General features: G+C 49.4%; 1 protein-coding gene and 3 pseudogenes across 1 annotated transcript; 1 reads left to right on the top strand and 3 right to left on the bottom strand.

Moving 5' to 3' along the window:
- On the bottom strand, window positions 1–1,060 carry LOC135892792 (probable G-protein coupled receptor 33; annotated as a pseudogene).
- A 2,215-nt stretch (window positions 1,061–3,275) lies between these two features.
- LOC135892243 (probable G-protein coupled receptor 33) lies at window positions 3,276–4,677 on the bottom strand (annotated as a pseudogene).
- A 2,464-nt stretch (window positions 4,678–7,141) lies between these two features.
- Window positions 7,142–8,194, top strand: LOC135892795 (probable G-protein coupled receptor 33). Its single transcript, XM_065420592.1, has one exon. It carries the CDS (start codon window positions 7,142–7,144, stop codon window positions 8,192–8,194), a length of 1,053 nt encoding a protein of 350 aa, XP_065276664.1.
- Window positions 8,195–17,832: 9,638 nt separating this feature from the next.
- Window positions 17,833–20,888, bottom strand: LOC135892765 (probable G-protein coupled receptor 33; annotated as a pseudogene).
- Window positions 20,889–21,506: the final 618 nt, after the last annotated feature.

Genomic DNA, 21,506 nt, shown 5'->3' with positions numbered 1-21,506 from the left:
TCACACCATCTCCTGTTTTGTGTTCTCGACTTCTGACCCATGTCTTCCACTAGACTCAGGGGAACTGCTGCTGAGATCATCAAGAAAAGCAACCTTTACCAGAGCTAAAAGAGACATCCTGAAGACCTGCCAGAACTTCTCCCCCACTAAGAGGTAGAGGATGGGGGAGAAGCAGGCATTGAAGCAGGACTTGAAGCTCTAAATGACCAAGAGAACGCTCTTCAGTGACTCTGGCACCTCCTTCTTGTAGAGCTTTAAGCCCCAGTATAGGTGGTAGTGCAGCTAGCCGAGGAAGAAGGAAACCACCATTGCCACCAATGACTTTGAAGGGCTTCCCAGCCCACGCCAGCTTCTTCTCCTTCATATTCATCCCCACAAAGACATAGCATCCCACAATGGTGCAGAAGGACAGCAGGAAGGCCAGCAGGTACCGGAAGATGAAGATGGCCAGATGGACCCATATCCACAGGTCCTGCATCTCGGCTCCATTCCAATCTCTGGAGATGTTGTACTTAATGAGTCTAGCAATTCTGTCCCCATCCACCACACGGGTCTCCCGGAAAGCCAGGTAGGGAGCACTGAGACCGAAGGAGGCCAGCCACAGACTGACGATCAGCTTCCTATCCCAGGAAATGGTGCGATGATTCCAGGACCAAATGGGATGATGAGTGAGGGTGTAGCAGTCCAGACTGATGAGAGTGAGAAGGAAGATAGAGAACATGCCCATGGAACTGAAGGCATTGAGAAGTTTGCATGTCACCGTGCCAAAGACGTAGTGGAAATACAGAAGGACGTAGACGGTGAAGAAGGGGATCAGCTGGGTGAAGAGGAGGAAGCAGGAGACCAGGTGGAGGAACCAGGGGATGGTCACCATCTTCCTCATCTTCAGTCCCAGCACTCACAGGTATAGCCCATTCCCCACCACACCCACCAGGAAGGTGATGAAAAGCAACACAGCAGAGGCCTGGTGAGGAGTCTTCATGGTCTCTGGGGTCTTGCTGGAATTTGCCACTGTGGTTGGTGGGAGTGCCGAGATATCTTGTTCCACTGTACCCTGAGAAGAGATATTAGAGGGGTTGAAAGGGACGACAATGGAGGCGAAAAGGGAGAGTGGAAGAGGAAAAGGGAGAAATACCAGAGTGGGTTAGGAAGGCATCATTGGAGACGATCTCTCTGGGCACCCTGTGGCCCTCCAGAATATCCAGGATTGATATTGTCAGAAACTGGGCTATAGCCGGTGGAACTCACTGCTACAGGATAGAGCTGTGAGCAGTAGGGGAGGACAAGTGGAATAGCAGAAATGGGAGGAGTGGAGAAGGGGACACTCCAGTAGATCAAATATACAGCTATGTAGAGATTATCACATAGCTGTGATCTGGACTACTGGCAGGTTCAGGGGAGCAGGGAATGGGACCTAGGGCCTTTCCATTCTAGGGTGGTCAGCTCCAATCTGGCCCCAGGACAGGGGATCAGGTCTACTCAGTTGAGGGGGGGGGAATCAGTGCTGTTGCCTCCTAGCATGCAGGAGCTGGTGCTGGTGCAACTCACTGTTACAATGAAGAAAAAGCCAACCCTCCCCCACCTCATCTCTTGTGCTCATCTGCCAGTCACAGGAACTGCTACTACACCCTGACCCATGAGAGCGTGCAGGGTCCTTCTCACCTTCATTGTAACACAGGAAGCCACAATCCACTGAGCTGCTTCTCTGCACCCCAGCCGTGCTGCCTCCTTCATAGCTGTATTAGCATGGAGTCCTGTCTGCTCTGTAGAATGGCCTAATGGTTAGAGAATGGGGGAGCGGCTGGGAGCCAAGACTCCTGGGCTGTGGGAGGGATGTGGGGTGTTGTTGCTTAGACTCTGCAAATGGGGAACCCCTCATCTGATTAACATGAAACAAAACAGAAAAATTCACCCACGTCACAGACCTCACCTACTACCTCTGTCTATTGAGTACCCCGTGTTAACCCCAGTGCTACCGGTGGCAGGGACTTTCACAGGCTAACCCTACTGATACCCAGTGGCAGGGAGTTTCACAGGAGAACCCCACTGATACCCAGTGGCAGGGAGTCCAACTGGTTTGCCTTTACAATATCAAATTTGTGTGGCTCCTAGGTGGTCTTAGCAAGGAAATTCCCCTTTAGACCCAATGCTGGGCCCTCTGCCCATTGTTTTAACTCACCTGGGCAGCAGGTGGTGGAAACACGGACCCAGCAGAGAGATTCAGATGACATGTGTTTGCCCAGCAAAGCATCTGCGTGTCTGTCCCTGCCTCAGCTTTGCCTTGCGTGTTGAGTTCACTCCCCTTAACTCTCTGTCTTTACATGCTCCACCCCAACCTCCTCTCTCAGGTCGAAAAGTTGCAAACCATAAATGGAAATGATCATTCGGACACTGTCTTAGCAGAGAAACCACCTAAGAAACAGCCATTGCTTTAAAACTAGCTCCCACTCCCCTCCCAGAGCCGGGGCTAGAACCCAGTGGGAGGTGTAGTCATGGCCCCAAACCCTGCTGTGCTCGGCACTGTATAAAGACAAGAGAGAGCTTACTGTCTAAGGAGTCAGTGTTTGATAGAGACCAGGTCCAGGCCTCAGGAGGCGGACTGAATGACCGTAGCCAAGTCACTTCCATACTCACTGCCTCAGTTTCCACATTTGCAAAAACTGGGAGACTGCTGCTGACCTCCTTGGCAAAGTTCTTTGAGATCTACTGAGGACAAGCACTAGAGAAGAGCTAGTTATTGCTATTACAATACACAGACTCTTCTATAATACACCACACCAAATGGATTTGAAACCATTTGGAAATTTAGAACCCCCATGAGATTTTTAGATCAACAAAGAAGCTGGAACCTATTGGAGTCTATGTGGTTTAAAAACACTCTAGAATCCACTGGGGTCCTAGCATCAGTCAGGAATCTAGAACCCATGGACCCTATTGAGTGTGAACACTTTGAGAGACTTAAAACGAAGAGTCCAGAGCCAGCCAGTGATGCAGAACCCATGAGAATCAGTTAAGTTAGACTACATCGAGAGACTAGAACAAACAAGATTCTGGAGCCAGCTAGTGATCTGGAACCCTTAACAGCCATTGACTTTGAAAAAATGGAGAGACCTAGAACACATGGGATTCTGCAGATAAAAAGGAATCTGGAATCCCAAGGACACTGCTCGGTTTATAAACATTGAGATACCTGGAACCCATCAGGTATCAGAACCATGAGGGATAAAGGAACAAGTGGGATGAAAAGTTTCCAATGCTCTCTAACTCCAGGCATTTCAGGCACTCGTGACCGACATCGGCACCACATTCTTGTAGAGCAGCAAGCCCTGGCAGAGATGGTAGGGCAGCCAGCAGATGAAGAATAACACCATCGCAGTCACCATGACTTTGAAAGGCTTCCCGCTCCTCGCGGACCCTTCTTCTTCATCTCCAGCCCCATCTGGCTCTGGCATCCCACGCTGGTGCACAGGGGCAGCAGGACACCCAGCAGGAACTGCACCCTGAGGAGCAGCAGATGGAGACGTCTCTTCCAGGCCTGCATCTCGGCTCCATCCCCCTCTCCAGAGAAGTTGTAACTATTCGTGCAGGTAACTCTGCCCCCTCCATCTCCAGGATTTCCTGGAAACCCAGTTAGGGAGCGCTGAGGGCGAAAGAGACCAGCTACACGCCCACGACCAGCTTATTGGTCCAGGTCACAGTGCGGTGACACCAGCACCAGACGGGGTGGCATGTGACAGTGTAGTGGTCCAGGCTGGTGAGGGTGAGGAAGATGGCAGAGAACATGCCCAGGGAGAGGCAGGCATTGAGGAGCTCGCACATGGCCGTGCCAAAGACCCAGTGGAAACCCAGGCAGATGTAGATGCGAACAGAGTTATAAAGCAGGATGTGAGCAGGTAGGTGAGTAACAGATGGAAGGATAAGATGGAGGTCACCATCATCCTCAGCCCCAAAACCCACAGGCAGAGCCCACAGCCAGCCACCCCCACCAGGGGGTGCCACACGCAGCTGCCACTTGACTTCCCTTCCCAAAAAGCTGCAGATTGCTCTTTTTGGCTGCTGGAGCAGAGGGGCGGTGAGTGGCCAGGCAAGCAGGGAAGGTGGAGGTGACGTGAGGGTTCAGGTGGCCGGGAAGGCAGAGGGGCTGTGAGGGTGCTGGACTGGCTGGGAAGTCAGAGGGGCTGTGAAAGGCTAGGCTGCCTGTGAAGGCGGAGGGACCATGAGTGGCCAGACAGGTCATAGAATATCAGGGTTGGAAGGGACCTCATGAGGTCATCTAGTCCCACCCCCTGCTCCAAAAGCAGGACCCATCCCCACCTTTTTTTTTTTTTTTTGCCCCAGCTCCCTAAATGGTCCCATGAAGGATTGAACTTACAATGCTGGGTTTAGCAGGCTAATGCTCAAACCACTGAGCTATCCCTCCCCCGTTGGGAAGGTGGAGGGGCCAGGCTGGTCGGGAAGGCAGAGGGGCTGTGAGACCGTAAGAACACAAAGGGGACTGGAGAAGACAGAAGAGGGGAAGGGAGAGAGAGACAGACATGTGCAGCCCGTGCCCTAGCAGTGAGAAACACGGCATTTCATTCTCCTCCCTGCACAAACCGATTAGGCTACAGCCACACACAGGACTCACTAGACCCCATTCTCCTCAGAATTCAACCTTGGTCTCATGTACCGCGCCATTGGGGACTGTTTTCCCAGTAGCGTTGGGTTCCCTTCGGGGGTCTTAGGGTCCCAGCTCCGAGGATGGGGCCTGTGTAACCAACACTCTGGGGAGGGCTGGGTGTGACTGAGATTTTATCTAGAACAGGAAGGGACAGCATTTCACATGAGTTGTCTCACTCAGGGATGTACCAACAACATGTAGATAACACAGGACACCTCACGGCTATTGACCTGCTCTAACCACTAGACCCCACCCCATCCTGTCCCATCCCAGAGCTGGGGACAGAACCCAGGGTCCTCACTCCCAGATGCCCCAGCCCATTAGACCCCACTCATCTCCCAGAGGTGGGGACAGAACCCAGGAGTCCTGGCTTCCAGACCCCTTGCTCTAATCCACAAGACCCCCCACTCCTTGGCTGGGAGTTGCATCATTTGTGACTCAGACTTTGTTGTGAGCTAACAGGGCTGGGATATTTCTGGGTCACGGCAGCCTGTCACCCAAGGAGTTGTGCAAAATAGAGGCCCTTCCTCTTCATGGGAGCATGCCTCAATAGTTGAGCTCCTGGCCAAGCATCTAGTGCATTAGAGTGGGGGGGGGGGGGGCTGGGAGCCAGGACTCCTGGGTTCTATGCCAGGCTCTGGGAGGGAGTGGGGCTAGTTTCAAAGCAATGGTTGTTGCTTAGGTGGTTTCTCTGCTAAGGCAGTGTCCAATGATCATTTCCGTTCATAGTTTGCAGCTTGTGGATCTCAGAGAGCAGGTGGGGGTGGAGCATGTAGAAGACACAGAGTTAAGGGGAGTGAACTCAACACACAGGGGAGGGCTCTGGGGTGCAGGGGACAGATACACGGATGCTTTGCTGGCCAAACACACGCCATCTGAGGCTCTCTCTGCACCTGGTCCGTGGTTCCACCACCTGCTGAACAGGTGAGTCGATACAATGGGCAGAGGGCTCTGCATTGGGTCTAAAGGGGAATTTTATTGCTAAGGCCCCCTAGAAGCCAAAGAAATTTGCTATTGTAAAGGCAAACCAGTGGGACTCCCTGCCCCTGGATATCAGTGGGGTTAGACTATGAAACTCCCTGCCACTGAGTAAGAGTGGTGTTCGCCTGTGAGACTCCCTGACACTGGGTATCAGTGGGGTTCCCATGGGGCACTCAATAGACAGAAGTAGTAGGTAAGGTCTGTGACATGGGTGAATTTTTCCCCTTATTTCATGTCAGTCAGATGAGTTGCTCCCCATTTACAAAGCTCTATGCCAGCGGTTCTCAAGCTTTCCAGACTACTCTACCCTTTGCAGGAGTCTGATTTGTCTTGCGTACCCCCAAGTTTTACCTCACTTCAAAACTACTTGCTTACAAAATCAGACGGAAAAATACAACAGTGTCACAGCTACACTATTACTGAACAATTGCTGACTTTCTCATTTTTCCCATATAATTAGAAATGAATTGGAATATGAATGTTGTACTGACATTTCAGTGTATAGTATATAGAGCAGTATAAGCAAGTAATTGTATGAAATTGTAGTTTGTACTGACTTTGCTAGTGTTTTTTATGTGGCCTGCTGTAAAACTAGGCAAATATCTAGATGATTTGACCTCTGTGTACACCCACCCCTGGCTGAGAACCTCTGCTCTAAGCCACAAGACCCCAATTTCCTCCCACAACACAGGAGTTCTGACCTCCACCCCACTCCCAGAGCTGGGAATAGAAAACAGGAGTCCTGGCTCCCAGCCTGCCCTTCTCTAACCATTAGGCCAGTCTGCAGAGCACAGAGGACTCCATGCTAATAAGGCCGTGAGGGGCGCAGTCCCTGACAGAGGCAATAGCCCAGAGGACCCTGCTGCAGGGCTGGCAGACAGAGAAGCAGCAGCTTAAGGCTTCCTGTGCTACAATGAGAGTAAGGTCCCTGCACACTCTCATTAGTCAGAGTGTAGCAGCAATTCTTGTGACAGCCAGATGAGTACGTGAGACAGGGTGGGGGAAGGGTGGCTTTTTCCACCTTGTAGCAGTGAGTTCCACCAGCACCAGCTCAACAGAATCAATCCCCACCTCCCTAAGCCAGCCAGACACTGCCCTGGAGCCAGATTGGAACCAGCGCCTCCTGGAGGGGAAGGCCCCATATCCCATTCCCCACCCCTCTGAGCCAGCCTGTCCTCCAGCTCCCAGCAACATAGTATTATCAGAATAGCTGTGTATTTGACCTACTAAACTGTTTCTGTCCCCACTCCTCCTCATCTACTATCCTTTTTCCCTCTGCCCATAGTTCTACCTTATAGCAGTGAGTTTACACTGGCTATGGCCCAGTTGCTGAGAATACCTAGCCTGGATATTCTGGAGGACCAGAGGGCACCCAGAGATATCCTCTCCAGTGGTGCCTTCCTAACCCCCTCTTATAACTCCCTTCCTCCTCTTCCCCTCCCCCTTGTCCTCATGTCTGTCGTCCCTTCTAATCCCTCTTCTGTCTCTCCCCAGGTCACCATGGACCAAGGCAACACGACTCTCCTACCAACCACGGGGGCAAATTCCAGCCAGACCCCAGCAGCTGTGAGCGCTGCTCACCTGGCCACAGCCGTGTTGCTCTTCATCACCTTCCTGGTGGGTGTGTTGGGGAACGGGTTGTACCTGTGGGTGCTGGGACTGAAGATGAGGAGGACGGTGACCACGCTCTGGTTCCTTCACCTGGTCTCCTGCTACCTTCTCTTCACTCTGCTGATCCCCTTCTTTGCCGTCTACGTCCTCCTGGGTTTCCACTGGGTCTTCGGCATGGCCTTGTGCAAGTTCCTCAACACCTGCATCTCTGTGGGCATGTTCACCTCCGTCTTCCTTCTCACCCTCATCAGCCTGGACCGCTACATCCTCACTCACCATGCCATCTGGTGCCGGCATCACCGCACCGTGCCCCGAGCTCAGAAGCTGGCGGTGGGTGTGTGGCTGGCCTCCTTTGCTCTCAGCACTCCCTACCTGGCTTTCCGGGAGACCCAGGTGGTGGACGGGGGCAGAATCATCTGCGTCAACAATTACGCCCTCTCCACAGACTGGAACAGAACCAAAATGCAGTACCTGGGGAGACGGGTCCACCAGGCCATCTTCATGGTCCGGTTCCTTTTGGGCTTCCTGCTGCCCTTCTGCACCATTGCGGGCTGCTACGGCAGGGTAGGGCTGAAGATGATGAAGAAGAAGAAGCTGGCGTGGGCTAGGAAGCCCTTCAAAGTCATGGTGGCTGCAATGGTTTCCTTCTTTCTCAGCTGGCTGCCCTACCACCTCTACCAGAGCTTGAACTTCTACAAGAAGGAGGTGCCAGAGTCAGTGATGGGTGCTCTTTTGGTCATTTACACCTTCTCATCCTGCTTCAATGCCTGCTTCACCCCCATTCTCTACCTCTTTGTGGGGGAGAAGTTCTGGCAGGTCTTCAGGATGTCTCTTCTCACTCTGGTCAAAGCAGCTTTTGTTGATGATTTCGGCAGCAGTGTCCCCGAGTATAGTGGAAGACATGGGTCTGAAGTTGAGAACACAAAACTGGAGATGGTCTGAAGTTGTCCAGACTTAGGGAGAGTTGAAAACTTGCCATCCCAGTTGTTCCTAGATCCCTGATGGTTCTAAAACGTGATGGGTCCCAGGTATCTCACTGTTTATAAATGCTGCAGTGTCCCTTGATTCTAGATTCCCTGCTCTCTCCAGAATCCCATGTGTTCTAGGTGTCCCAATTATTTCACACTCAATGGGCCATCAATGGCACCAATGGCACTGAAGGGAGTGGCTAGACTGTGGACTGCAGTTTGCCACTGTGGGAGTGGCCGGACAGTAGACTACAGATCCCTCTGGAAGGGGGGGACATAGAGTGTGGCACAGCCAGGGGGCAGTGTCACTGAAGGAGGACGCCGTCGTCCTGGGAGTGACGTGGGTCCAGGAACAGAGGTGACAGCAGGGAAGTCATCACCAGAAGAGGGCACAGTGCTAATTCCCTGGACAGCCAGCAGGAGGCACCGCAGTGGTGAGTCGTGCCCCGTCACTCTGTTCATCTGGGAAACTCTCCAAAAATAGAAGCATAACAAATAATCACCAATTATTTTGGAATATTAAGCCTGTAAGGCAGTAGGGCATGGAGTGAACTGGCGAGATCCTCAGCCAGTGTAAATCAGTGTAGCTCTGTTGACTTCACTTCAGAGTTCTCAGGTTCTTCTCCTGCCTCTGGGAGACCCCTGGGGCCTAGCAGGGTAGAGTGGGGGGCTAGGAGCAAGGACTCCTCGGTTGAATCCCCAGTTCTGGGAAAGCAGTGGTCCTAGCAGTTAGAGCAAACTTAGTAACACCAAAACATTTAGTGAATTAGTATCAAGTTTGCCAAATTGTTTCTCTCAGTCACCAAAAATCTGACATTTTCAAATGAAACATTTTGATTTTCTTTTTCGAAATGGCTTTGTCTTGAAGTGTACTTCAATTTTATTTAAAATATGTAAAATTAAAAAAAAATTAAAATAAAATTAATGGAGATATCCTATCTCCTAGAACTAGAAGGGACCTTGCAAGGTCATCGAGTCCAGCCCCCTGCCTTCACTAGCAAGACCAAGTACTGATTTTGCCCTAGATCCCTAAGTGGCCCCCTCAAGGATTGAACTCACAACCCTGGGTTTAGTAGGCCAATGCTCAAACCACTGAGCTATCCCTCCCCCCTAAGCTCACCAAAAAAAAAACATTTTGTATGGACTGAAACACTTTTCATTTGCCAAAAAAATTCATTTGGGGTCATCTCCAAATAAGTGGAATAAACAGAGTGTTTGGAATAAACAGAGTTTTTGGAATAAACAGAGACCCGAAGAATCTGTTATTGGCACAGGAGTTGCATGCCATCAGTGGTCCCAATTCAGCCCCGTTGTGGCTGAAGACACCAAGTCAAACGTGATAATAAAGACAAGAACACAAACATCTCCGTCTCTAGATCAAAAGATCTGTGGCTGTGTCTCTAGGCCCCTTCTGTCAGCTCAGCGTGGGTGTTACTCACCCTCAATTTCCGGTGGAATCCGTACCTTGCAGAGGGGTGAATTGCTATTAAGCATAGGTGCAAAGAAGTTTGAGGGTTTGCAGGCCGGCTGTCCTGGCCCTTGGTCCTGTTGCATAGCTGATCTCAGGGGCCGTCCGGGTTCGATGTTTCCTGAAATTCTGCCTCTTTGCTACTTCCCCTTGCTCTGCACCGAGAACAGTATAACTACCTGAAAATGTTCAATCAGCACGTGCAGGGGTGGAGGGGGAGCCTGTATCATGGGAACCAAATGACCCCAAATTTGCATTAAAAACCCCACCCCTGCCTCCATTGCAGAGTGCTGTTTTTCAAGGCAGTTTCCCCATGCACGGGGGCATCAGTGCAATGTGTGAATATTAACAGGAGCTCATCGTCAGGGGGCTGCATCTCATGAATTCCCCGATGAAACAACCACCCTTTGCTCCAGCAGAGCTGCCTGCAGCTTGGTGCCACTTTTGAAGTGTAAGCAGAGTCTGTATGAGCTCTCTCCTGACATCTAGTGGTGAGCTGTGGAAAAAGTCATCAGAAACTGATCTCGTTTGCATGGACACACCCACTCCACCTAGGTGCTCAGCATGATGGGATTGCTTGCCCAAATGATCACTTGTGGCTGGTTTTGGATTCCCAGTTTCCTTGTTATGGGGGCAGGAGTAATAAAGGGTTATTATCCTTGTTGTGTGAAGCAAGGGCAGCAGAACTGTATATGGCATTCCCCCAATGGAGGGTGTATCTGGCACACCCTCAACTAAAAAGCAATTGCTAGGCAGGGAACATGGGTTCCAAAGCCCATTGAGTGGAGAAAGGGTGGGGACAAGTACTTGTATGTGGGTGCTGGTCTAGGGCTATAGACACTGTTTGTTGTTTTGTCTCTCTATGGTGTAATAAAAGAGCTAATTTAGACTCAATTGAGAGTTTTCTTACATGCTGCAGAGCTGAACTCACTGATACCTAGGTCTAATATTTTCATAGATTCTAGGACTGGAAGGGACCTCAAGAGGTCATCGAGTCCAGTCCCCTGCCCGCATGGCAGGACCAAATACTGTCTAGACCATCCCTGATAGACATTTATCTAACCTACTCTTAAATATCTCCAGAGATGGAGATTCCACAACCTCCCTAGGCAATTTATTCCAGTGTTTAACCACCCTGACAGTTAGGAACTTTTTCCTAATGTCCAACCTAAACCTCCCTTGCTGCAGTTTAAGCCCATTGCTTCTTGTTCTATCCTTAGAGGCTAAGGTGAACAAGTTTTCTCCCTCCTCCTTATGACACCCTTTTAGATAGCTGAAAACTGCTATCATGTCCCCTCTCAGTCTTCTCTTTTCCAAACTAAACAAACCCAATTCTTTCAGCCTTCCTTCATAGGTCATGTTCTCAAGACCTTTAATCATTCTTGTTGCTCTTCTCTGGACCCTTTCCAATTTCTCCACATCTTTCTTGAAATGTGGTGCCCAGAACTGGACACAATACTCCAGCTGAGGCCTAACCAGAGCAGAGTAGAGCGGAAGAATGACTTCTCATGTCTTGCTCACAACACACCTGTTAATGCATCCCAGAATCATGTTTGCTTTTTTTGCAACAGCATCACACTGTTGACTCATTTAGGGACAGTGTCTGTATTGCAAGAGACTGGACAGCGTACACCAGCAGTAAGGATCCCCACTAACAGCTGAAATCACTGAGAGCTCTGATAAGTTTGTGTGTGTGTGGGGGGGGGGCTGAAGACATCTTGGCGAGCGGCCAGCTGGCAGACAGGTGTGGTAAGTGGCCAGCAAGGTGGCTGGTGGAGAGGCACGGCAAGCTGGGAGGCTGGTGGAGAGGTGTGGCAAGTGGCTAGCAGAAAGGTGAGGCCAGCAGGGCTGCTGGTGGAGAGGCGTGGCAAGCGGCCAGCAGAGAAGCTGGTGAAGAGGGCCAGGGCAGAGCCCTGCAGAGGCACGGCAATTGGCTGTTGGGGTGACGAGCGAGTGCCCGAGCAGTGCAGTGTGTAAGGTGCCTCCTTGCCCCCCTCCCGCCTTCCACACAGGGTGGGAGGTGAACTCTGCAGATGAACCTCTGAAGTCTGGCGCTCCACTGGCCAAGGACAGCAACTGTGAGTGGGGTACAGAGGAGGGACGGGCACGTTAAAGGGACATTGGGGGTTGGTGGACTTAAGACGCTGAGGGGAAAAGGACACTACGCAACCTACTTGGGGGTCGGTCTTTTACTCATGGTTTGTGTTTATGAACCCTAGTTGTGGTGTTTTCCCAAATTAATGCTGAGTTACTTCCCTCCTTTTATTAAAAGTTTTTGCTACACTCAGACTCTGCTTGCGAGAGGGGAAGTATTACTTCTGAGAGGCACCCAGGGGGTGGTGTGTAATTGTCCCAGGTCACTGGGTGGGGGCTCGACCGGGTTTTGTGTTGTATTGTTGAAAAGGAACCCCTAGATACTGAACCAGGCCTTTGTTGCTGCTGGCTCCACCTGGCAGGAGGGTTACACAAGTCGATGCGAGTCTGCAGCTGGTTTTCAGAGCGGTGTGAAAAAATTAAGAACGGCTCCTTTTCATACAGCTTTAACTGAGGGCCCCGGTTCCCAACCCCCGAAATCTGCCCTATTCACTCCATCACCGTCTTGCTCAGAGACAGCCAGATTCAAGTGACGCTGAGTGGGCGCGTGGATTTCAGAGCACTTTGACTCGTAGGTTCTGACATGAAAAGTTTTCTCCACAGGAGCAGATGCAGGAGCGTCCTTAGCAAATCTGCTCTGGGAGTCCCAGACATTGGGCAGTTTTGTGCTCAGCGTTGGCAGCACCCGGTTGCAAGTGGCCCCCTGAATCTGACAGCCCTTTCCTCTCTGAATGATCTCGTCCAACCCCAGGGCATCAGCCCGGCCACACGTGTATGTATAATATATATATACTCATAAACATACACACGGAGACACGCACAAAAACAGGTATTTAAAAACCCAATAGTACCCTATGAGTTCTAGACATTGTAGTGGTTCTTGAACCTCTTTGATCCTAGGTCTGACAATGTTTTTTTAAAACCCAAACTGGTCCTCTGTGGTCTAGGATGTCATATAGGAGATCAGAAACTAGACTATATAGGACCTGTTTGGGTTTTAAAATGTTGACAGACCTAGAACCCAAGAGGTTCAAGAACCAGCCAAATATCTAGAATGCATAGGATCCTATTGACTTTTAAAACATACAGGGGCTTGGAAAACATGATCATAGAATCAGAGAAGATTAGGGTTGGAAGAGACCTCAGGAGGTCATCTAGTCCAAACCCCTGTTCAAAGCAGGACCAACCCCAACTAAATCATCACAGCCAGGGCTTTGTCAAACCGGACCTTAAAAACCTCTAAGGATGGAGGTTCCATCACCTCCCTAGGTAACCCATTCCAGTGCTTCACCACCCTCCTACTGAAATAGTTTTTCCTAATATCCAATATAGACCTCCCCAACTGCAACTTGAGACCATTGCTCTTTGTTCTGTCATCTGCCACCACTGAGAACAGACGAGCTCCATCCCCTTTGGAACCCCACTTCAGGCTGCTATCAAATCCCCCCTCACTCTCCTCTTATGCAGACTACATAAGACCAGTTCCCCCAGCCTCTCCTCGGAAGTCATGTGCCCCAGCCTCCTAATCATTTTCGTTGCCCTCTGCTGGACTCTCTCCAGTTTGTCCACATCCTTTTTGTAGTGGGGTCCCAAAATTGGATACAACACTCCAGATGTGCCTCACCAGTGCCGAATAGAAGGGAATAATCACTTCCCTCAATCTGCTGGCAATGCTTCTACTAATGGAGCCCAATATGCCGTTACCCTTTATATCAACAAGGGCACACTGTTGACTCATATCCAGCTTCTTGTCCACTGTAATACCCAGGTCCTTTTCTACAGAATTGCCGCTTAGCCAGTTGGTCCCCAGCCTGTAGCAGTGCACGGGATTCTTCCGTCTTAAGTGCAGGACTTTGCACTTGTCCTTGTTGAACCTCATCAGATTTCTTTTGGCCCAATCCTCCAATTTATCTAGGTCACTTTGAACCCTATCCCTACTCTCTGGCATATCTACCTCTCCCCCCAGCTTATTGTCATCCACGAACTTACTGAGGGTGCAATCCATCCCATCATCCAGGTCATGAATGAAGACGTTGAACTGTTACTTGTGACCCAACATGTGTGGTACCCTAAACTGAAAACGCCAAGGTCAGGGAGGGATGCAAAAAAGGAGTGCAGATTCTCCCAAAACTGGTGGTTAACACTGTAGTTAGATTCCCCAACCAGTCACACAGTGTGATCCTGGTCCCCCACATGGATTATAGAGAAGCCAAAAAAAAATAAATCACACAGGCACCTTTATTGCATTCCAGTCGCAGGCTCCCAGTCAGCAAATAACTCCAGTATAGTGAGAAGTTACTTAAAACTCTGTTCACTATACAAAATGTTCTGGCCCCCAAAGGGCCAGCCACATTACCAGATCAATATTAGTTTGGATCTTACCCAAAATGCCATGCTGCCAGCCAATCCTTTCATATCTAAAAACTAAAGGTTTTATTATAAACTAAAAGAAAAGAAAGAGAGGATAGTTGTTAAATGGTCAAAGCAATCAGATACGTACATATGATTTCTGAGTCCATAGTTCAGGTTCCTAGCAGCACTGGTGAGTTTGCTGGCTTGTAAAGTTCTTCTGGAACACACCCAAAACTTGCATGGGTCTGTCAGTCCTTTGTTCAAAGCTTTAGTTTGTAGAGAAGTTGCTCCAGAGGTGAGAAGCAGGGTTGAAGATAAAATGGAGAAGATGCAGCTGCCTTTTTATATGTTTGCCACATGGCTTGTACATCCTCTGTCCCAAACAAAAGCTCCCACCATATGATCATGGAAAAGCACTTAGAGTCCGCTGTCCACAGACATCTGTCTACATGTACTGCTGACTCATAGCTGTGGTCTCTGGCTTCTCACAATGGGCTCATTGTACAGCTGATTTCCCGGAATGGGCCATTCAACAGGCTGGGTAGTGCAGATGCCAATGTGTCTGGGGGTGTCACCCAGATACACAGCACAAGTTGGAGATATCAATATACCACACATATTTATAACTCGTGATACGAAGATGACACATACATATCAATCAGCTTATCATATTTAGCAAATCACAACTCTAAGGTGGTTGTGGCTGTTCCTCCTCCATCTGGGAGGCAGGCCCTGCCCCCTCTCTGTAACACTGCTGGAAGGGCACAGTTCAGGGGGATTTGGGATTGGGTCTCTGTCACTCAGTGGTGTAGAGCAGTAATTAGTTAGGGGCCCAGGCCCTCTGACAGGGCAGGGCACCAAACAACTAGAAGGCTCTGGCCTACAATCAATGTAAAGCAGCAGTGTCTATAAGACCAGAACCTCAGGCAGGGAGGGGCACCAAACAGTCAGGGGTTCTGTCTCTGGTGGACCGCCAACAAATGCAGAACTTTTGCCTAGAGTGGGAGCCTGCCACCCCTGGGTGAGCTGGCAGGGGGTAGGGGGACCAGGGCTCACCCGACTCCATCAGGTCCCAGCCCAGGGCCCTAACAGTGGTGGAGTTTTACACAAATATGTCAGCAGGGAAATCCTGAGGCAACACACTGGCCAGCTGTTAGTCAGCAACACAGCCAAATTAAAAAGAAAAGGAGTACTTGTGGCACCTTAGAGACTAACAAATTTATTTGCGCATAAGCTTTCATGGGCTACAGCCCACTTCATCGGATGCATAGAATGGAACATATAATAAGAGTGTGTGTGTGTGTATATATATACACACACACACACACACACACACGATGCCATACCAACTCTAAGAGGCTAATTAAATAAGATGACCTATTATCAGTAGGAAAAAAACTTTTGTAGTGATAATCAAGATGGTCAATTACAGACAGTTGTTAAGAGGTGTAAGGATAGTTATCATAAGGAAATAGTTTCAAGTAGTGTAAAAAGCAACAGAGGGTCCTGTGGCACCTTTAAGACTAACAGAAGTATTGGGAGCATAAGCTTTCGTGGGTAAGAACCTCACTTCTTCAGATGCAAGTGAAGGTTCTTACCCACGAAAGCTTATGCTCCCAATACTTCTGTTAGTCTTAAAGGTGCCACAGGACCCTCTGTTGCTTTTTACAGATTCAGACTAACACGGCTACCCCTCTGATACTTGACATCAAGTAGTGTAATGACTCAGCCATTCCCAGTCTCTATTCAACCTGAGTCATTGGCTGAGTCATTACACTACTTGAATCTATTTACTTATGATAACTACCTTACACCTCTTGCCAACTGTCTGTAATTGACCATCTTGATTATCACTACAAAAGTTTTTTTTCCTACTGATAATAGGTCATCTTAATTAATTAGCCTCTTAGAGTTGGTATGGCATCTTCTCTGTACATATATACACACACACTCTTATTATATGTTCCATTCTATGCATCTGATGAAGTGGGCTGTAGCCCCTGAAAGCTTATGCTCAAATAAATTTGTTAGTCTCTAAGGTGCCACAAGTACTCCTGTTCTTTTTGCGGATACAGACTAACACGGCTGCTACTCTGAAAACAGCCAAATTATATTAATCTCCCCAAGCAACTTCCTACACTCCCATTCAGGGGGAGGGGTGGAAGTACCTGGGTCCCAGGGTCATTGTTCGTCCTGCCAGGATAAACAGCTAACGGCAGCCCCAGCAACTGTTCAGTGTCTCCAGCGACTGGCAGCTCTGGCAGTCCCTCCAGGTCTGAGGTGCTAGAGCGGTTGCTGTTGGGTCCAAGCTCTGGCACTGTGTGGGAGACATCCTTCCCCTCCAGCAGCTCCTCTCCAACTGAGCTGGAGGACCTGCCTTTTATACTTCTGGTTCCTGTCCCGCCCCTCTGCTTTCAGTGAGATGAGCACGGGTGTCCTGCTTCTGCCCACCAGGGGGCAGTTGTAACGGTCTCTCCAGCCATCTGGAAAGGAGGCCACATTACGTTGCCAGAATAACTTTTCCATTGAAACCTTACGTGGCATATCTCGTATGAGTCACTGCAATTTCATAATATTATGAATGGTCACCCACATTCCATACAGCATCACAGTTACTAGCTTGGACGTTACCTCTTCACCACCCTGAAGTGTTCACAGGCAGGGGGTTTCTCTGGAGCCATTCTTTGTCCTGATGGCTTGTTTTCCTTACCAGCTGCTCTTAAATTAAGGCAGAGCCTTCCCACACTAAATATCCCAGTGATCGGGTCACATGGTGTTGGCAATTATTTCAGCACCGCCACAAAAAACTGATAGAAACTACGTAGTTAAAGCAACACCTGGGAATTATTATTATTTATTTATTTTCAGAACTGCTGGGAGCCCCAGTCCTGACCCAGGACCCCACTGTGCTATGTGCTGTACAAACACAGAGCAAAAAGACAGTCCGTGTCCCAGAAAATCCACAATGGATAGAGACCTGTGCTGGGACACAGAAGAGCTGGGTTTGTTCCCGATTCTGCCACTGGACGGACCAAAGGTTCTAATGGGTGACCTTGGACAAGTCACATCCCCACTCTGTGCCTCAGTTTTGCCATTTGTAAAAACGGGAAGACTGTTACTGACCTCCTTCCTAAAGATCTTTGAGATCTACTGATGACAAATACAAGAGAAGAGCTAGATATTGGTATTATAATACACAGACTGTTCTATAATATACTACACGTAATGGATTTTAAACTATTTGGAAATCTAGAACCATGATGAAACTTTTAGCAAACAATCTGAAACCTGTTGTATTCTATGTGGTTTGAAATCATTCTAGAATCCAGTGATGTCCTTGATCCAGTTGGGATTCTAGAACCCGTGGACTTTGAGTTTGAACAAATTGAGAGGCTTAGAATAAATGAAATTCCAGAGCCAGCTAGTGATGCAGAATCCAAGAGAGTCAATTAAGTTAGAACACAGTCAGAGACCTAAAACAAAGAAGATTCTGGAGCTGGCTACTGATCCGGTGCCATTGATGACCCATTGAGTTTGAAAACACTGAGAAACCTAGAATTCATGGGCATCTAGAATCCAGGGACCCTGCAGGGTTTATAAACATTGACATAGCTGGAACACATCAGGTTTTAGAAACATTAGGGATCTAGGAACAACTGGGATGGCAAGTTTTCAACTCTCCCTAAGTCTGGCCACCTTCACACTATTTCCTCTTTTGTGTTCTCGACTTCTGACCCGTGTCTTCCACTAGACTCAGAGGAACTGCTTCTGAGATCATCAACAAAAGCCACCTTGACCAGAGCGGGAAGAGACATCCTGAAGACCTGCCAGAACTTCTCCCCCACTAAGAGGTGCAGGTTGGGGGAGAATCAGGTATTGAAGCAGGACATGAAAATGTAACTGACCAAGAGGATGCCTGTCACTGACTCTGGCACCTCCTTGTAGAGCTTTAAGCCCCGGTATAGGTGGTAGGGCAGCTAGCCGTGGAAGAAGGAAACTATTGCGGCCACCATGACTTTGAACTGCTTCCCAGCCCACACCAGCTTCTTCTCCTTCATCTTCAGCCCCATTCAGACATAGCATCCCACGATGGTGCAGAAGGACAGCAGGAAGCCCAACAGGAACCGGAATGTGAAGATGGCCAGGTGGACCCGTCTCCACAGGTCCTGCATCTCGGCTCCATTCCAATCTCCAGAGATGTCATAATTAATTATACTGGCAATCTTGTCCCCATCCACCACGTGAGTCTCCCAGAAAGCCAGGTAGAGAGCACTGAGACCAAAGGAGGCCAGCCACACACCCATGACCAGCTTCCCAGCCCAGGGCAGGGTGTGGTGATTCCGGGACCAAATGGGATGGTGAGTGAGGGTGTAGCAGTACAGACTGATGAGGGTGAGAAGGAAGACGGAAGAGAACATGCCCATGGAACCGAAGGCATTGAGAAGCTTGCACATCGCCGTGCCGAAGACCCAGTGGAAATCCAGGAGGACATAGACGGCAATGAAGGGGATCAGCAGGGTGAAGAGGAGGTAGCAGAAGATCACGTGGAGGAACCAGAGGGTGGTCACCATACTCCTCATCTTCATAGAATATCAGGGTTGGAAGGGACCTCAGGAGGTCATCTAGTCGAACCCCCTGCTCAAAGCAGGACCAATCCCCAACTAAATCATTCCAGCCAGGGCTTTGTCAAGCCTGATCTTAAAAACCTCTAAGGATGGAGATTCCACCACCTCCCTAGGTAACCCATTCCAGTGCTTCACCACCCTCCTAGTGAAAAATCTTTTCCTAATATCCAACCTAAACCTCCCCCACTGCAACTTGAGACCATTACTCCTTGTTCTGTCATCTGCTACCACTGAGAACAGTCTAGATCCATCCTCTTTGGAACCCCCTTTCAGGTAGTTGAAAGCAGCTATCAAATACCCCCTCATTCCTCCCTTTTGCAGACTAAATAATCCCAGTTCCCTCAGCCTCTCCTCATAAATCATGTGCTCCAGCCCCCTAATAATTTTTGTTGCCCTTCTCTGAACTCTTTCCACATCCTTCTTGTAGTGTGGGGCCCAAAACTGGACACAGTACTCCAGGTGAGGCCTCACCAATGCCGAATAGAGGGGAATAATCACATCCCTCGATCTGCTGGCAATGCTCCTACTTATACAGACCATAATGCCATTAGCCTTCTTGGCAACAAGGGCACACTGTTGACTCATATCCAGCTTCTCGTCCACTGTAACCCCAGGTCCTTTTCTATAGAACTGCTGCCTGCCACTCGGTCCCAATCTGTAGCAGTGCATGGGATTCTTCCATCCTAAGTACAGGGCTCTGCACTTGTCCTTGTTGAACCTCATCAGATTTCTTTTGGCCCAATCCTCTAATTTGTCTAGGTCCCTCTGTATCCTATCCCTACCCTCCAGCGTATCTACCTCTCTCCCCAGCTTAGTGTCATCTGCGAACTTGCTGAGGGTGCAGTCCACGCCATCCTCCAGATCATTAATGAAGATATTGAACAGGGCCTACCCTTGGGGCACTCCACTTGATACCGGTTGCCAACTATACATGGAGCCATTGATCACTACCCATTGAGCCCGATAATCTAGCTAGCTTTCTATCCACCTTATAGTCCATTCATCCAGCCCATACGTCTTTAACTTGCTGGCAAGAATACCGTGGGAGACTATATCAAAAGCTTTGCTAAAGTCAAGGAATAACAGGTCCACTGCTTTCCCCTCATCCACAAAGCCAGTTATCTCATCATAGAAAGCAATTAGGTTAGTCAGGCATGACTTGCCCTTGGTGAATCTATGCAGACTGTTCCCGATCACTTTCCTCTCCTCTAAGTGCTTCAAAATTGATTCCTTGAGGACCTGCTCCATGATTTTTCCAGGGACTGAGGTGAGGCTGACTGGCCTGTAGTTCCCCAGACCCTCCTTCTTCCCTTTTTTAAAGATGGGCACTACATTAGCCTTTTTCCAGTCATCTGGGACCTCCCCCAGTCACCACGAGTTTTCAAAGATAATGGCCAATGGCTCTGCAATCACATCTGCCAACTCCTGTAGCACCCTTGGATGCAGCGCATCTGACCCCATGGACTTGTGCTCGTCTAGCTTTTCTAAATAGTCCTGAACCACTTCTTTCTCCACAGAGGGCTGGTCACCTCCTCCCCATACTGTGCTGCCCAGTGCAGCAGTCTGGGAGCTGACCTTGTCTGTGAAGAAAGAGGCAAAAAAAGCATTGAGTACATTAGCTTTTTCCACATTCTCTGTCACTAGGTTGCCTCCCTCATTCACTTATCCCACATTTTCCTTGACCTTCTTCTTGTTGCTAACATACCTGAAGAAACCCTTCTTGTTACTCTTAACATCTCTTGCTAGCTGCAATTCCAAGTGTGATTTGGCCTTCCTGATTTCACACATGCGTGCCTGAGCAATATTTTTATACTCCTCCCTGGTCATTTATCCAAGCTTCCACTTCTTGTAAGCTTCTTTTTTGTGTTTAAGATCAGACTGGATTTCACTGTTAAGCCAAGCTGGTCGCCTGCCATATTTACTACACATCGGGACAGTTTGTTCCTGCAAATGTTCAGCCTCAGCCCCCACAGATACAACCTGTTCCCCACCACACCCACTAGGAAGGTGATGAAGAGAAACACAGGAGAGCCCAGGTGAGAGATCTTCATGGTCTCTGGGATCCTGCTGGAATTTGCCACTGTGGTTGGTGGGAGTGCTATGATATCTTGTTCCACGGTACACTGGGAAGAGACAGAAGAGGGGTTGGAAGGGACAACAATTGAGGCAAAAAGGGAGAGTGGAAGAAAAGGGAGAAATACCAGAGTGGGTTAGGAAGGTAACATTAGAGAGGACCTCGCTGGTCACCCTGTGGTCCTCCAGAATATCCAGGCTGGATATTGTCAGAAACTGGGCTATAGCTGGTGGAACCCACTGCTACAGGATAGAGCTGTGAGTAGTAGGGGAGGACAAGGGGAATAGCAGACATGGGAGGAATGGGGAAGGGGACACTCTAGGAGTTCAAATATACAGCTATGCAGAGAATACCATGCAGCTGTGATCTGGATGACTGGCTGGCTCAGGGGTGCAGGGAATGGGCCCTTTCCCCTCTAGGGTGGCCAGCTGTAATCTGGCCCCAGGGTAGGGGATCAGGCCTCCTCAGTTAGGCGGGGATCGGTGATGTTCACTCCTAGCATGGAGGAGCTGGTGCCGGTGCAACTCACTGTTACAAGGAAGAAAAAGCCACCCCTCCCCCACCCCATCTCTTGTGCTCATCTGCCAGTCACAGGAACTGCTGCTACACTCTGACTCGTGAGAGCGTGCAGGGTCCTTCTCACCCTCATAACACAGGAAGTCTCAATCCACCT

The sequence above is a fragment of the Emys orbicularis genome, chromosome 20 (assembly GCF_028017835.1).
Source record: "Emys orbicularis isolate rEmyOrb1 chromosome 20, rEmyOrb1.hap1, whole genome shotgun sequence".
NCBI classification, from domain to species: Eukaryota; Metazoa; Chordata; order Testudines; family Emydidae; genus Emys; species Emys orbicularis.
This window is presented reverse-complemented; position numbering and strand designations above follow the sequence as displayed.